The sequence below is a fragment of the Amia ocellicauda genome, chromosome 21 (genome assembly GCF_036373705.1).
Source record: "Amia ocellicauda isolate fAmiCal2 chromosome 21, fAmiCal2.hap1, whole genome shotgun sequence".
NCBI classification, from domain to species: Eukaryota; Metazoa; Chordata; class Actinopteri; order Amiiformes; family Amiidae; genus Amia; species Amia ocellicauda.
Genome location: NC_089870.1, coordinates 15,668,463 through 15,685,293, shown reverse-complemented (window position 1 = coordinate 15,685,293; position 16,831 = coordinate 15,668,463). Strand labels below are relative to the sequence as shown.

Below are 16,831 nucleotides of genomic sequence, written 5' to 3'. Positions count from 1 at the left end.
AAAGGGAGGTGGGATTATTTCAGCCGATGTAAATTTCAAACAGGCTGTGCTCCCGCTGCCGGCTATGGGAGCTAGATATCACTTTATACAAAAGTCAGTGTATTTGTCTTGATTTCCACACATGATGTTCGTTTGCTGTTTAGTATTTAGTATTGGTTGTATGTCCAGTTTGTGGCACGTTATCAACAAAGACTTTTCAAATACTGTCCTTGTTACTGGAGGTAATTTATAATCTGATTACAATCACCTCCATCCTGGGTGAAAAGAAGAGTTTTTTTTGTAGCAAGGAAATAATACAACAGCAAAAAAGCAAGTTGTTGAGGAAGGGACTTGAAATAAGAAATAACCAGACATTGAAACACGTTACCTAAATAACCATTGCACATTTTATTTTATTTTGTTTTATTATCATACAGAAAATTAAAACAGAAAACACAGATTGTTGTATTCTTAACTACATTAAAGTATATTTGAATGTTTTAAACATTGCAGTAGTAATGTCATTTTTCACTTTTATGTACACTATTTACACCAGAGGTACATTCTGCATCTGCTTGGTAACCACTGTTTGACTTTCTTGACAAGATGGTGGTGCTGTTGAGAAAGGTCAACGTTTAGCTCTCCACGCAGCTTTTATCTTGACAGGCTTTTATAATAACGCCATTATAATGGAGAAGAAAGAGTAAGAGAAACCCCATCTGCCTGGAGACCAACACAGGTACATCTTTTCTCAAACCCAGACTGAGGTTGTCTACTTAAACGATCCAGATTATATCCACATAGGGTTCAAAACATGGCCACATTTATAATCTTACAAACACGTTCCAACAACTGAGCAATTGTGTCCTTAAGAAATACATCAAAATAGTTCTGCTCTGAGGATTGTGTGTACACCAGGAAAGACTGATTTCTAAAATAATCAACCCCTCTTTACGAGGTTAATGAATATAATTGACCCATTACTGGGCTGTGCACCACAGTGTTGTTTCCCACTGGAAGCACTTCTTTAACCAAAACTAGACACCAATCTAATTTACAGTTAGTAAAGGTTACAGTAAGTTGGGAATCCAAGTTATGGCTGAGAGCATTTTAAATAAGACATCAATCTACATATATATTTGTTGTGCTCAATTCAAAGGAATTACTTCAAGAATTACTGCAGAAATGGTCTTGGTAATTTGATCTTAATTCATATACATCTTGCAAGATTGGACAGCAAATGCCAATGCAGAAGCAGCTGTCAGTGTTTTGTCAGTGATAGATCATAAAACAAAATGCACAGTATTCCTCAAAAGCGGGAATTAGTAATAATGGGACAAACGTACACCCTTCATGGTGATTTTTCATGGTGTTAGTTTTGTTTGTTGTTGATGTTAATGTTTTCCATTACCGTCCCCTAGTGGTACATTATAATTTCAGTGAGTTCTTACTGCAGATAAGAAATACCTGCATTGCTTGCTGTGAAAGTGCTGACAAAAGACGGTCCACTAAAAATGGAAATGTAAAAGAGATAAACGAAACATGATTTAGTGACTAGAAACCACTAAAACAAAAATTAGGTTACAGTTATAAAACCTGTCAAAGCAGCCATGTAACACGGAGATTTGTTGAATTTGACAGAGTTCATAGAGAGGTTTAAAGTACTGCAAGGGCACTGTGAAGTCCTAGGATACAAAGAACGTCCTTTGTTTTCAAAAAGGTAACATTTTTATTTATATGCTTTCATCTTCTGAAGGATTTAACTGATCTCTGCTTTTCTCCTCGGCCTCCTCCGTCTCCATCTTGCGCCCCGGTCCCTCACTTGAAACAGTCCCCAGCACTTTCGCACTGTGCTCCTGTGCTTTTGCCCTGAGTGCTGCGATGCTGTTCTCCCTCAGTTCCTCTTTGGAAATCGGTGACCGGGACTCTTTGCTCCTCTCCTCCGCCTCCCGCTCGTCCTGTTTCTGAATGGCGGGCTGCGGCACGGCCTCAGGCTTGCCTGTCGTCGGGGTCACCGCGGCCTCCAATGACTTTTTGTGCATCCCTAAAAAGAATTGTGGGTATTCGGATTTAGAAAACCGTCTGGTCATTGGAAAGCCATCTTGAACTGAAAACAGTAAGCAAAGAAAGATTCCAGATTAAGCTATAGCAGGAGCTGGCACTTTGAGATGTATTTCTGTCTTTAGATTATTATTTTTCTCCAAGATGATCATGTATGAGCAGGGAGAGAAGCAGTGGAATGCGAATGCACTCATGGTCCTTTTTCAACCCTACAGTTGAAATGAAGAAAGAGAAAGTTCTGGAAAATAATACTGTGTAAATGTAATGGATAGAAGGTAGAAGCCCTTCTTTGAAAATATGAAGGAACCTGCTTGTGGTCCAAAAGGGAAATATCACTTTGGGTTGTCAAAAGGAGTCCGACCTAGAACAGGTCGAAAAGAGCGCAGCAATCTCAGGAGCAGTACATCACTGACATGCAAATTGGCCAGTCGGGAAGGTTTATTCAAAAAGAGTTCAGATCCACTGCACTACTATTAGTAATTCACAATTAATTGGCCAATGTAATGTTGAGTTCAGACTGTGTACAGCCAGCCCAGCTCATAATGCTGTATGGAACACCTTTCGCATGTTTTGGAAGGTGGTATATTAGCAATTTAAGTGACAATATCAAAATTGTAAGTCTACACAGTCCCACTAAAATCTATGGCAAATGGCAGTTCACGTGCATTCCTTTTTCCCGCATAGCTTGCAAAACAAATTGGAAACAAACACGACCTATTCCCCTAAGTTTAATCATGGGCATTTGTCTTTTCTTTTCTTGCATACGCTTTGACACCCAGCGGCAGAGCAGTTTGGTGACATATTAACCAATAATGGACCTGATTGGCTCAGGGTGAAGTGAGAATATCCAGAATGAATTACTAGGGAGATGAAAACAAATGGCTCTGTGAAAGGAGGAGTGTATCTTCAGGCTAACGGCTGGTCTCCATCATTTTCAAGATTTAATTTCAAATCTAAGGTTCTCGCTTATAAATTGTAAAACAGAGCCATACTCATATATAATTCCTATTGGGTGATCAAGGATAGATCAGATTTATTCATTTATTTATTTTTAAGATGGTCAGCGTATATTGGATTTTATATATTTATATCTATTTTAGGTTGTGTTTGTTATATACTTTGTATGTCTGTTTTTGAACCAATTGCGGGGACAATACAGATTTATGTATGTATTTATTGAATTATTACTAATAGATTAAACTCTGATAGTCTTGTATCTTTAAAAATATATATACATACTATATGGACTGTATTATAGCAAATTCGACCATGTTCGATCGCTGCAGTGAAAGTGTGAGGCAAGCAGGACTGAGAGACAGCGAGGAATAAGAGAACATTTCCTCAAGGACTTCATGCAAAATGCAAAGTTTGAAAGAGACAAAATGAAATGAACAGAAACAGATAAGCCTCCAGCTGCAAAATTGTGTGATCCTTTCACTGGGTTACTGGGCTGCTGTTAGTCCCCTGAAGATAAATACGACTGTCTGCTGTGAGGTTTGCATTTGATAACTCTGTGTTTGTAGAAGAAATCGCAGAGTAACCAGCATTTAAGAATTAATTGGGTTTTATAGCTGTGTATAATTCCATCAAATACACACAGAAATGAAAAGTTCATCCCTGCAGTATGTAACTAGTGTAAACTCAACCTTTGAAGTGATTAAAAGGCATGAATAAATTATCGCTTTTGTTCATTTTTGTTAATTAAAATTCAGATTTCTAGCTTGAAAAATAAATCAGTGCTATCTTAAAACCGAGGAAACAAATGAAAAAGCAAATTACTTTATGAACTTTACAAAGCCGGTACAAAACGTACTTAGCACACTCACTCCGAGATGGGTTTAACAACCACGCTTCACGCATAGGTCCTCATTAGCATATTATTACTTGAAGTGAGAAATTGGGACAGTGTATTTAGGAATGAACTAATAACTTTAACTAAGATTTATGAAGAAAACATATAACTACATCACTTCACTAGGAAATAAAAGCATCTCAGTGGATACTTTATGCAGAAATAATGATTAATGATATTAGTCGCACTAATAGAAATTATAAGTGTCTTTTAATTATCAGTTGTTCTCCTCATTTATTTAAAGCCCCCTTTATATTTCTCCCAAGTATAACCTTCCCGGTCTTTACTGTTTGATTGTTTATTTGTTTGTTTGTTTGTTTGTCTTGTATTATCTTGGAGAGCCAGAGAGGTCATTTCATTTTCATTTACTGACACTTTCAGTTCATGGGCTTTCAACATCTCCACCTAGTGGACACAGACCCTGCTGGCTAACTGTCTGTTGTTGATTGTGTATCTACCCACTTTCAGTAAGAGTTCAGGTGTTTTTCTTTCAAAAGTAAATCACTTTTATTAGGCACTGGTCTCTTACAGTGCCAGAGAGACTGACGAGGCCATTACGCACAGCATAGCCCTGCAGACGGCCGGCCTCTTGTCACATTGCATCCACACCGGGGTGAGAGTGGCAGGGCGAGGGTGCCGAAGTGTGAACAATCTGTCGCCAGATTTCACAGAGTGTTTCGTTAACACCCTGACTCGGATCACAGAGGGGCAAAAAGGCACTGGGAAGTCTTAACAAATGTACTTAATTGAACTAGGGAAGCCAAACACAAGCTGTTTTCACCCGCATCAACAAGTAATACATTTGTGTGTGTGCGTGTGAGAGAGAGAGAGAGAGAGAGAGAGAGAGAGAGTGTGTTCTTGTGTGTTTTCAAATGAACTGATTTTGCTTTCAGATCCAGCCATCACATTGATTTATTTCAATCAATGGAGTGACAGGTTAGACAACAAAGAAGGATTATCCTAATCCCACCTGATTATATATGATTAGCTTTATTTCACTGATTATCAGACAGCGAGGAGAGTCTTCTGGATCACCAGTAGCTGCCATTGCAACCCGACTCAGCCGAGTTCAGGTCAAGCCATTGGATGATATACGATATCAAATCCTCAGGGACACATCACAGATATGACATCAGAACCACTGTAGTCATGATTCTATATTTAATACATTGTCAATAAATTCAAGCTCTGAGCAAAGTCACCAATAGCCTGTTAGGAACCTTTTTTTTTAACACATTTTCAATTCAGGTTCACACAACAGGTACAGATCAGGAAGCCGTGAGTGGTTGAATCTGGGTGGAAAGTGAAAGACAGAATAAAAGCACTAGAGAGAGAGAGCGAGAGAGATGGATGGGAGGAGGGGAAGGTAGGCGGTAGAAACGAGGAGGGGGGGGCGGTGTTCTTACCGAGGAGCCAGGGGGCGCAGGAGTCCATGATGCCGTCCTTGGCCGATTTGAGGATGGACTCGGGCAGGGGGATGGAGTGGCGCACCATGGCGCCGTACAGGCCGTACTCCGCCATCACGCTGCTGCGGCCCCAGCACTTCTCCCGCTTCCTCCACTTGGCCCGCCGGTTCTGGAACCACACCTGTACGGGAGCCCAACGACATGTGAGTCACAGACACCGAGCGAAAGACCGATACGAGCCGCGGTAGTGTTTCAACCTCTCCACTGATGGGATGAGTTCTTTTCTCAAGACTAAGTGCTTGAAGTTGATAGCCATTAAAAGGCACCAGATTAAGGTCCCGAGTGGAAGTTAAGCTGCATATGTTCACATTCTTCTCCTGGATATTCATCATCTGAACCCAACCCGAAGGAAAAAGGAAGGTTACATTTTGGTCTTCCCCACTAAATTATTGTTTCTATTAATTTGTTTGTAAGAAAATAAATCCCAAACCATTCCCTTGTCAGATGTTCTTGTTAGGACAATCCCTATGAGCCTGTCACAGAAAAACCCTGTACGACAGCGTCCCCTGCTGAGAAACATCTGAATTGCGTCTCCTTTGTCCAAGATAAGATGTTACGATTTTGAAAAAATTAAAGTTGTTTTGTCCACTTAATACTTGGCATACCTAATTATCTATCTATCTACCTAGCTAGCTAGCATAAAAGGCATGCTGTGGCCTGCTAGAGACCATTCTGTGCCTGGGACGTGAAATAAATTGATAGCCGGTGTCATGTCTGGGTGTTTAACCTGCAGAGTGCTCAGTGTCAAGCACTGTTTCTAGCTGGTAAAGCCTGGGGCTATCTGTCAGCTTAAGCAGCGTCTAAATTGATTTCCACAGAGCCAGATCCAAGTGTTTAATAGCTAGCTATCCGCGTGCTTCTGATGCGGTTGTATGGATTGCAGAGAGGAGAAGGGGAGGGGAGTGTGGGGCTGGGGGGGTGGGTTGCTAGAATTGTGCGGGAGGGGGTCGACATTAAATTAAAAATTATCAAAACCGTTTTGAAACCTTTTCTTGTAATTCTGATGATAACCCTTATCTCATACAAGAGATGGGTTTTTTGATGAAAAATTGCTTCTCTGGCATTCAAAGAAAGCCAGAGGGAAGCGAGAGGAGAGGCGACCCCAGGGGCACGGAAAGGCTGATTGAAAAATAAGTTAATTTCAAGCCCAATCGATGGTCGACAGGCGCTCAAATATCACGGGAAATTAAACTAGCGAAGCCCGGGGGAGCTGTGCCATTGACCCATGCTAATTAATTCAATGTAGTTATCATTTCATTTTAACTCCTAGTCTCGAGCTGGCCTCCCCCGGGAAACACTGCAGGCTCATCTGATTTAACTAATTACACTCGATGAGAAAATTGGGTGTTAATTTTGTTTAGGGGTGGAATATATTTATTTATTTATTTGCCAAACGGAGACATAATGGAAATGAAATTAAAGGGCTCTCTGGCAGATGGATGGCCCGGGTCACACTGCAATCTTCTGCCGCCTTGATTGCCTGATTAGGTCGTTAGTGCTTTTCTAGGGGGTGGGGTGGGGGGGAGAAAAAATGGTTTCACATCCAACTGCACATGATGAGAAAGATGTGCTGGGATTCCAGACGGGGGAGAGGGGAGGTGTCGTTTGTCATTTTTAAGAGGTGAACAGGAATTGAAACGCCATGTGCAGATGGATATGCAGGGCCACATCTGACACCTGTGCGCAGCAGCGGTGCACACGCTTAAAGAGCTGCCAGCATCCCCCCAACGTTCATGTCTTATTCAGCACTGGTGGCAATAAGGTTTTACAAACAGTCTATTCTGCATCATCCTGAATGGGGAATCGAAAGTCTGCTCTACGTTATAGTCACAGCACCTCAAAAATAAATGCACCAACATAGGGATAAAAAAAAAAAAAACAGAAATAGGTTAAACTCTTTTGTTAGTGCAACAATCGTATAACATGCATGTCCATATGTTATGTATGTATGTATGTATGTATGTGTGCATTTATTTCCACTACAGTCAAAGAACTCAAAGACTGTTACCTGTATTCTGTCCTCGGGGAGCTCTGTCTTCATGGCCAGCATCTCCCTGGCGTACACGTCTGGGTAGTGCGCTTCGTTGAAGGCTTTCTCCAACTCCTCCAGCTGGTAAGAGGTAAAGATGGTTCTGCACAGAGAGGGGGCGCGGGGGGGGGAAACATCAGACACATGATGCAGCAAAATCAGAAACCAGAACTAGAGTGGATGGTATCTGAAACATGAAGCAAATGCAGCAGAAGCAAAGACGTCTGTTCATATTAGGAAGCTGCACATCACATTTCTACCCTGCTTTCTTTTTTGGTTGGGGGGGATTATGAGTCGTAATATGTGCCTCTGAGAGCAGAAATGGCTTCTTGTGGGCTGCAGCCGCCCTCATGATCACCTCTCAGAAAGGATGCACTGGCTGTCCTTCGCTATTCCTGTTGTGCTACGTCTACACACACACCGCTTCTCGATCCAGAGCCTGCTCTCTACACCGTTAACCACCTGCCCTGCATAAACAACGCTGATCTGTTGTCTACAGGTCTCTGCGTTTGCACCGGGAAGCTGCCTGTACCATCAGAGCTTTACTCATGCAGGCACAATCACGGACAGCGTCAGCAGCACCTGACTGATCCGGCCAATGTGATGCCGGAGTCAAGAGTCATTAGCGTTTAGAGATGCATTTCATTGCGCCAGGCTGCACGACAGCAAGCGAAACTTCATCAAGCACACAGAAACTTGCTGTAACATCACTACACTGGAATAGTTTCAGATGAAATATGCCAAGCTTTCAGCAGTAGTAAGAAAAGATTGCACTTGAATGAAATGGGACAGATGACTGAAGTTGGATTAAACCTTACATTATTTTTGGTTTTATACATTTTTGTATATAATCCCTTGGATATCAGTCCTAGGTAAAGCACCCACTCGATAAATTAAGATTTTTAGGATTTATTTTTCTAAACAGCTTTGTTTTTATTTCCATTTTGCAATACAATAGCTAGAATCTGTGTGTGCGTTCACATAGATAGAAAGATAGATATATAGACTTTTGTACATATATGTTTACACACACACATTTTACATATATATATATAATTATTTTAAGATATGTGTATATGGATTATGTTGGTTTTCTAACGGAAAGTAGACAGAATGACAGGTATATTATGTAGCCTGTGTGTGCGTGTGTGTGTGTGTGTATTTAACCTGGCAATCAAAAACTCTGGTCCAATTACATTGACAATGGTGAAAACAGGACATGTATTACAATTAAAGCAAAATAACCAATACACCAGCTAGCGTCTGATCTTTGCCTATAATAATATGTTAAAAATCTTCCTTCAAAGAAATTTACAACGGGAATGCATTTGTTTCCAAACGATACTGATCCATTTGTAATGTAGGCCTATCTCTTGTCGGTCATTTCCACTAACATTTGAAATAGTCGGCATTGTAGTTTGTAAAAATATTAAACACAACTCAGAAGCAGAAGGGAAAATCAGAGAGTGAATATTTATTTTCATACGTTGATGTGGTGTTATTGGGCGGCTTTTGCCATTTCCTTAGCCTACACAATATGGACTACTCTGTTATATACTGTTATTTAACCACTTTATAGAATAGATTCGATTTTAATATATAAATATTAATTAAGATGTAAGTGGAAAAAATATATTTTTGATTTTCATACACGTACGTCACAGTAAAACGCGGAAAATAACTATCAGTAATTTCTAACACCTTATTTGGTCACTTAAACTGGGTTGAAATAAATATACGATGCATTAATTTCATGCCATTAAAAATATAAAATATACTTTGGATACATAAGCCTTTAAACATCACTTTCCAAAAACGTACAATACTACAACAACTACTGCTACTATTACTACTACTAGCCTACTAATAGTAATAGTAATAGTAATAGTAATAATAATAATAATAATAATAATAATAATAATAATAATAATAATAATAATTTTGCAAAAACTATATACTACTATACTACTACTACAACTAATAGTAATATTAATAATAATAATCCTATTTTACTAGTATCTACAGATTATACTTTTTGAAATTCAGATTTATTCATCAGTTTATTACTGCTATTAAATATTGCTGATGTGACCAGTACGCATGTGTCTATCTGTGGTACACAAATACATCCACACAAACTGAGAGCAGCATTAAACAACACAACCACCACCTACACAAACTACAGCACTGTGTAATTGTGGTGATGAGAGCAATCTGAATACTAGCCGTATTAAATAAAAATACATATCGGTTTTGTGTTTATTCTAATACATTTTTATAATTTCTGATTGTTGTGTTTTTTGTGCGTTTCAAACAACTACATCGTGTTACGTTAGCAAATATAAAATTGTATTGTATCGTATTTTTGTTGACGTGTGTGTGTGTAATGTTTATTTGATTGTTGAAAGTCTCTTTTACCGGTGTCGTCTCTTCTTTCTTTTCTTGCTCTGGCTCAGAGACGATTTTGATAATTTCCTCTCACTGGAAGATACATCTTCAGAATCTGTAAGTGATAATAATAATAATAATAATAATAATAATAATAATAATAATAATAATAATAATAGTCGCACACTTAAGTAAACACTTTGTCTCAGTGCTAGACATGCTGCAGTGAAATGTAAAAGGAAAAAGCAAGACTAACATTTTAAATCAACACATTTTGCTATGTGAATGTTAATTAGCTGCAAAATAATTTGAGTGATTACTAAATATTCAAAGCAAATGTCATCATTTGATTACATTCGACTGCATATAAAACTACAATGTTGGATTTTAAAATATGAAAAAACGATTGTAATAATATTAACAACAACAACAATAATAATAATAATAATAATAATAATAATAATAATAATGATGTCGTACATTTTCTGAAATTGCTATAATAGTCACCAAACAGTCAATTAACAAATATAAGCAACTTACAGAAAACACATTCAAAATATATAGCTATTGATAAAGACTCCAGGTGATGTGATATAATAATGTTTCAAATAAAAATGTTTAAATTATCATCAAATAATGAGGGCAAACTTTTGAAGGAACAAACGTACACAATTGCATGTCACTTTACATTGGCATTATTTTTTCAGCATCTCTATCTTCAATGTATTAATCGGGTTATATTTTTGCAATGTTTATTACCATTGGTAGAGAGTAAACTTAAATGTAAGGTGTTACATTCTACGTGAAATATGCGTTAATAATTCTGACACATCTTGTGTAGCTTATAAGGTCTGTGTGGACGCGGAGTCTCTTTTAAATAAATCAACACTGTGTCTGCATTAAAATGAACACAGGTTGTGTCGTTTTCAGTCACACAACACACACAATGAGTTGTTTTAACACATTTGTTCAGACCCACAAAATGACAATGGGAAATTGAAGTAGTAGGATATATATAATATATAGCTGTTATTATAATAATAAAGTCATTCAATGTCGAGGTTATGAGAGAAATACAAACATGTATAGGCTATGGTGAAAGCATATAAAAATTACAAACAAAATTATAATATAAAAAATGTATAAAGACTCAAATAAAGAGGTAGGCGCAGAGACAGACATATAGACATATATATATATATATATATATATATATATATATATATATATATATATAGTGTAAAATACAATCATATTTATCTTTAAAAATATCTCATTTACAAAAGCTGTTAAAACAGAGAAGAAGGCAGTCATACTTCTGCAGCATGGTTGGTGTTGTTTTTTATGTATGTAATTTTGTAGAATTAGAAATTATCTATCTATCTATCTATCTATCTATCTATCTATATATATATATATATATATATATATATATATATATATATATATATATATATACACACACACACACCAAATAGTAACATATGATCTATTCAGAACCAAACTCCCTGAATTCATTTCTGTGTATATATATATTTTTGTAAATGTAAGCCTCCGGTTTGCTGTACCTGAGCTGGCAGTCTGGCTTGTGTCCAGGTGTCCCACTGTCCTGCTCAGGGGCTGCAGGTGGACATTTTGCGCATCTGACAGCACCTCCAGAAACGCAGGCTGGCTGTAAAAGGAGGGGATTCCTCCAGCGCCCATTAATCCCATTCCCACCCCAACACCGGCGGGGCCGAGCACAGACCTGGCCGCCAGCAGGTGCGCCCCGGGCGGCAGGGAGTCCAGTGCGGTCCGGGGAACCGAGGGCGGGTCTTTATTGAGCCCCAAAATCTCCTGAATCCCGAACCCGGTGCACCTGGGGGGGTTGGTGGCATTAGTCTTGGATGGCTGGTGGTTGTTTGTCCCCACATGCTCAGCGGGCGATGCGGTTTTAGATTTGTTTAAACTTTCCGACAACACTGCCCCTTCTTTCCCTGTCATGTTGTCTTTGATTATATTCCCTGACTAGGTGTTTTTTTTTTTCCTCTCCAAGTTGGTCCCCAGTGCACCCTCGGCTGTGCAATGCTCTTGATCCCTCTAGAAATTCCCTTTTTATCCAACAGGTCCATCCCAACAGGGGTCAGAGCTGAGCAGCCAATCAGCAGCGAGGAAGTAATTAGGAATTTGAGGGAAAAGTCTTTCTCATCACGACGGAGCCTGTGTTTGTATTCCGATGCCAATCATAAGAATAAAAAAAGATGTATTTCTTCGTTTAAGGACAATGATGTGTTTAATTTGTTTGCGTTTGCTAGAGAACAGCCTGCTGGTGCAAAGCGACAGAGATGCTGCGGTTGTTCACAAGGTAACCCAAATATCACTGGGCAAAATAAACAAGGGATTATTCTGATATTCTGATGTATCTTATTACATTTTTTTTTTCGTTTTACCTTTGTATGTAATTTATGATCAAATATAGTTTATAGTCAATGCAAGAAGTTAATAGCAATAATACAACTTTTATTATGATTTTTATAGCATTATTAATATTATTAGTAGTGAGTTAGTCACAGTGTTGCTGATATTATTATAGTCTAAGATATAATAATAATTATAATAATAAAACGCCAACATATGGGGATACAAAAAATCATTAGATAAATCTAAATTCCATTTAGACAGAAATCATCCATTCTCATTGATCTGTTTTATATTAAATAATATCAATAATAATAACAGTCAGGTGAATATGACAAAATATACAAATAAACCATTAAAGTGAAACTTGCTAAATTTGCATAGGCTATGTGTATGTGTTAAGTTTTAACATTTCATAGGCTAAAACTCAAAATTACCTCTTCGTTAAATATATGCTAAGGTAGAATAAATTACATCATGGAATAGCACAGATAATTCCCAATTAATAACGGGGGTTGTATGTATGAATATGCTGGGTTTTCAGTTCACTAAGTCAAGTGCAAAACTGACCCCCCGAGAAAGTTGACAGGGTGTTTGTTGTCTAACATGATCCCCTTTCCGTCTTTCTGCTGCAGATAAATAGATAATTGATCTCCAGATGCCCGTGAACTGAATCATGAGCAGAAAATCAAAGCCCTTCCAAAAAAAAATGACAGCTGGAAGCTTAACCAGATTCCCGGGTCCAAACCCCTACAAACAGCTAATTTTAAGCATCTTTTAGCTACAGGTGCACAAACATTAACCAAACATGAACGAATGAAAATAAGCAAAATAAAATTACAAAACCCAAGTAATGCATCAAAACGATGTAAATCAGACTTAATCTATTCATATACCTATAGTATATCTATGGTGGCTGAATGAGTGATCTTACTAATTGTCCAGGACTGTGAGATAATAAACAGCTTACGGATAAGCGCTGTATTTAATGACCAGGGCACTCGTTTAGGACAGGGCTGGACACCATGGTCAACAGGATGACTTCCAGCTTCAAGTGTCTCCAGCTTTAAAGCGGACCGATTAACTGGTAGCTTGAATATAATTAGCTTGTGAAACAGGAAAAGGGAAGACACTGGATTTACAATTAAACCAGCAATTAACAACTTGAAATATAGTGCCGTTTATTTCCAGCAGTATAGACTGTGTGCAGAACACACATTTTGTACACCTTAGAGTTAAATGATAATGTAAGACTAAAACGGAAAATATGCCATAAATTTATATATTGTCGGGTTTGCTAGGTATGACAAATTATAATATTTAAAATGAATATTTAATGACAAAACAGTATCTGTGTATGTTACATAATCATGTTGTCACCCTTGAATGTTTCTTATTCGTATTTTCGTTGCTAATGGATTTTTTCCATTTCAGCTTCTAATCCGTTAGTGGAATCAGAAGCAATTATTCTCTCTAAAGGCTTTATTCATATTTATAGATAGATAGATAGATAGATATATGAAAGTCGCTTATTTTGGATAAAGAAAATAGATTATATTTATTTTTAATATTTTAATGGCAAGCTTAGCTTATTGGTTTAAACGTCTGATTGAGGTAAATTTCATTTGGTAATTTTAAATACATGGTTTATAATACATCTGCAACATTTACCCGTATTTATTACTTGAAAGGCTATTCAATTACACATGGATTCTTGTTATCAAAAATCTATTCGCGCCTGGTTTTTGCATAAACGTCTTTAACCAGTATATTATCATTGACAGAATTTAGTGGCAGCTGATGCATTTAAAAGTGCCATCGATTTGTGCAGTCAGGATGCAAACTTATTATTTATTGAAATTGTAATATTTCCGAAAAGGCGCACGTCTGCTCTGTAACTAATCTAATTGATAAACCCGTCCCGAGTAAAAGGACCACTGAGAAGCACGGAGAGAGTTTTTTGGCAGATTGGGTCCAAACCTTTAATGAAATAACACTTGTAAAGTAAAAATCAATACGAACTGGAGTGTTACTTTCACTGCCTGTACCTCATACCCAGTATCTCTCTATCAATCTCAGTCCGATTGTTTTTAGCACTATAATCCCCACCTCATCAGCTCGTCAAAGAAGATCTTATCCGCAGGATAAAGCCCTCATTTTGCGGCAAATCAGCTTAATTTGTAGCAATTTAGAACCGGACCCTGCTGGATTTGAATATCAAATTATCCTTGTATTATTAATGCTTGGATGGATGCAATATGGAGAGCCTACCCCCTCCCCCTCTCTCTTGCTCTCTCTTTCCAACTCTCCATCGATGTATGCAAAATAATAATAATAAAAGGAATACAATTAAAACCTCAAAGATGTGTACATTATTGATAATGTAATTGTTTGGCATACAAAAAGATGATATTGTCAGGACTAATACAAAATAGGCTAAATGCATTTCTTAATAAATCTCACACATGAGCCTGCCTGTTGATCCATAGAAATAAATATATAAATAAAAAGTGACAAAATAATTTAAACTCTACTAGAAAGAGCTGATACGAATTCAAGAAACTGATTCTGGACATAAACACTAATTAGTAATTAAAAATAGATAACCAATTAAAAACTGCTGTATAAATCCTCGATGTCTAATTCATTATTGGTTAATTCACATATTCTAAACAATTTCGCAAAACCATTTTGATTTTATTTGCTTAGTTCAGGGATGAGAATGGTACATGTTGTGGAAACTGTAGACCATGCATGTTTTATTCCTGTGATTTTTCATATTTCCTCATTTAAACACTCCTTGTCCGGTAAGATAAAGAAGATTAACATTAATCATATAGGCTACATGTTTAGGCTGCTCGCTTGGAAAATGTTATTATAGAATACCTTAGTATTGCCCTAGTAGGTTAAATACACAATTCATACATTATATACCTATAGGTGTGCAAGCTAATAATTATAGTTTGGTAATTCATAGTGCTGGTGAATTCACATTAATCACTATGGTTTTTTTTTGGCAAACAACGTGAATTTAAATTTAATCGAAGTCAGCTCTCAACAAATCTATTCAATGATTATCATCGATTTCTATTTGTTCCGATTAATCGTCCCTTGTTAACTGTACATTCCGATATAATCAACGATATCGTGTTACCTTTAACTGTATAATTCAAATGCCTGGGCGCTGGTCTGCCAGCATAAGCATGAGTGACTCTTATTCTAATGACTTGCAGGGGGTAGAAAACATGGCAATCTTGTCAGTGTGCAGAAAGGGCGTTTAAATCCAATAAATTCTCCCACAACCGAGGTCAAGTATACCAGGACGTTATTTTATAGGCTCTACGCAACGGGGAATGTAATAGATACTTTAAGGAAATGCTGAACGAAAAAGACTTTGACTAGACTTCTGTTGCATAGGATACAAGTGCTGTTTTAATCTTATAACTGTTTTCCAGCCTCCCTCCATACCACCATTCTTCAGTGTGAATGATCTTCACAGAACGGCTTTCCTTCGCTTTAGGCATGCGCCGTTCCACACATTCCAGAACGGATTCTAAAATCGATTCCTGATTTCGGAACAGATGAAATCGGGTTTGATTCGATTCAGATTCTTAAAAATAGATACATAGATACATACATACATCTTTGTAGAGCTCCAACATAGTGTTCAACAGTAGCCTACAGATGAACATAAGATAAACGCTTAAATACAGTATAAAGAAATGTGTAAATAAATGATAGTCATAACGCGTGTGTGGTATATATGCAGCTTGCAGTAATAACCAAGATATTTCAAGGTACAAAGCAATTATAATGACAAAGTCAAGACAATTCTGAACATAATATTGTGCAACAAACTGGGATACCTGGATACAATCAAACGACAACTTTTAAAAAGCCTTTCTGAACATTAAGAATATTAATAAATATCAATAATAATTCATGCTACGTTATTTCTTGATTTATTACCGTAATTGTATTGTTAAAAATACAATAGAATGATGTAGCCTACCTGAGTAGAGGCTTCCAGTCATGACGTTTGCTTCAGCAGGTGTTCCCACATGTCGTGTAATGAGGTTATATGACGTACTTCCTGTCATATTTTGCATTTGGCGCCATTTAAGAGTCGTTACTTGATATTTTGTCACACAGCTCTACCGTTTTCTTAATTAAGCTGTGGACTGTATTCATACAAGTGTAAACGAATATGCAATGGACTGTATTATTCACGGCATATAAGGTTAAATATAAAGGTGTTCATTGTGCAGTTTCTTTGAAGCTTAATGTATATTAGACATATTGTAGGAAATTGCGATTTTTTATGAAACAGTTAAGAAAATACCGACTTGAAATGTAAACGCTAGATGTGTGGTGACTTGTAGGCTTGTAGTGGGTTATCATTAGTCTGCATTAGTTGATGATTATGATGGTGATGATGCATGCACCCACACAGTACAGTATATTAGTTGATAGGCTTCTCTAGGGAAACCGACTAGGCAGTAAAACAAAAAAAATACTTCTAAAGCTTTATAAATAATAATGATGTATAACAGCTTGTACTGAAACTTGCAACAACTACCTGTGCAATTATATGGATGCATTTAGGCTTGGCTGACATCACCTTCTTTTCCCTAAGGACACGTTTTGTCCCCTACCTAC

At 37.4% G+C, this 16,831-nt stretch overlaps 1 protein-coding gene across 2 annotated transcripts; it reads right to left on the bottom strand.

Annotated features, from left to right (window-relative positions):
* Positions 1-363: 363 nt before the first annotated feature.
* vsx2 (visual system homeobox 2) lies at positions 364-11,850 on the bottom strand. Of its 2 annotated transcripts, none has more exons than XM_066694631.1 (5): positions 11,344-11,850; positions 9,806-9,890; positions 7,367-7,490; positions 5,299-5,479; positions 364-2,086 (listed from the first exon to the last, which is right to left on the bottom strand). In XM_066694631.1, exons 1-5 carry the CDS (start codon positions 11,756-11,758, stop codon positions 1,713-1,715), a joined length of 1,179 nt encoding a protein of 392 aa, XP_066550728.1. In that variant the 5' UTR covers positions 11,759-11,850; the 3' UTR covers positions 364-1,712. The 2 variants fall into 2 exon arrangements, with proteins under 2 accessions (XP_066550728.1, XP_066550729.1); XM_066694632.1 differs by having other exon boundaries at positions 364-2,023.
* Positions 11,851-16,831: the final 4,981 nt, after the last annotated feature.

Bases quoted from the DNA above. Each gene is read 5' to 3' on its own strand.
- vsx2 (XM_066694631.1), bottom strand. From the start codon at position 11,758: ATGACAGGGAAAGAAGGGGCAGTGTTGTCGGAAAGTTTAAACAAATCT. The intron at 9,891-11,343 runs GTACAGCAAACC...TATCACTTACAG, and splicing joins AAGCCAGACTGCCAGCTCAG to ATTCTGAAGATGTATCTTCC. The intron at 5,480-7,366 runs GTAACAGTCTTT...GCTCCCGTACAG, and splicing joins TCCCCGAGGACAGAATACAG to GTGTGGTTCCAGAACCGGCG.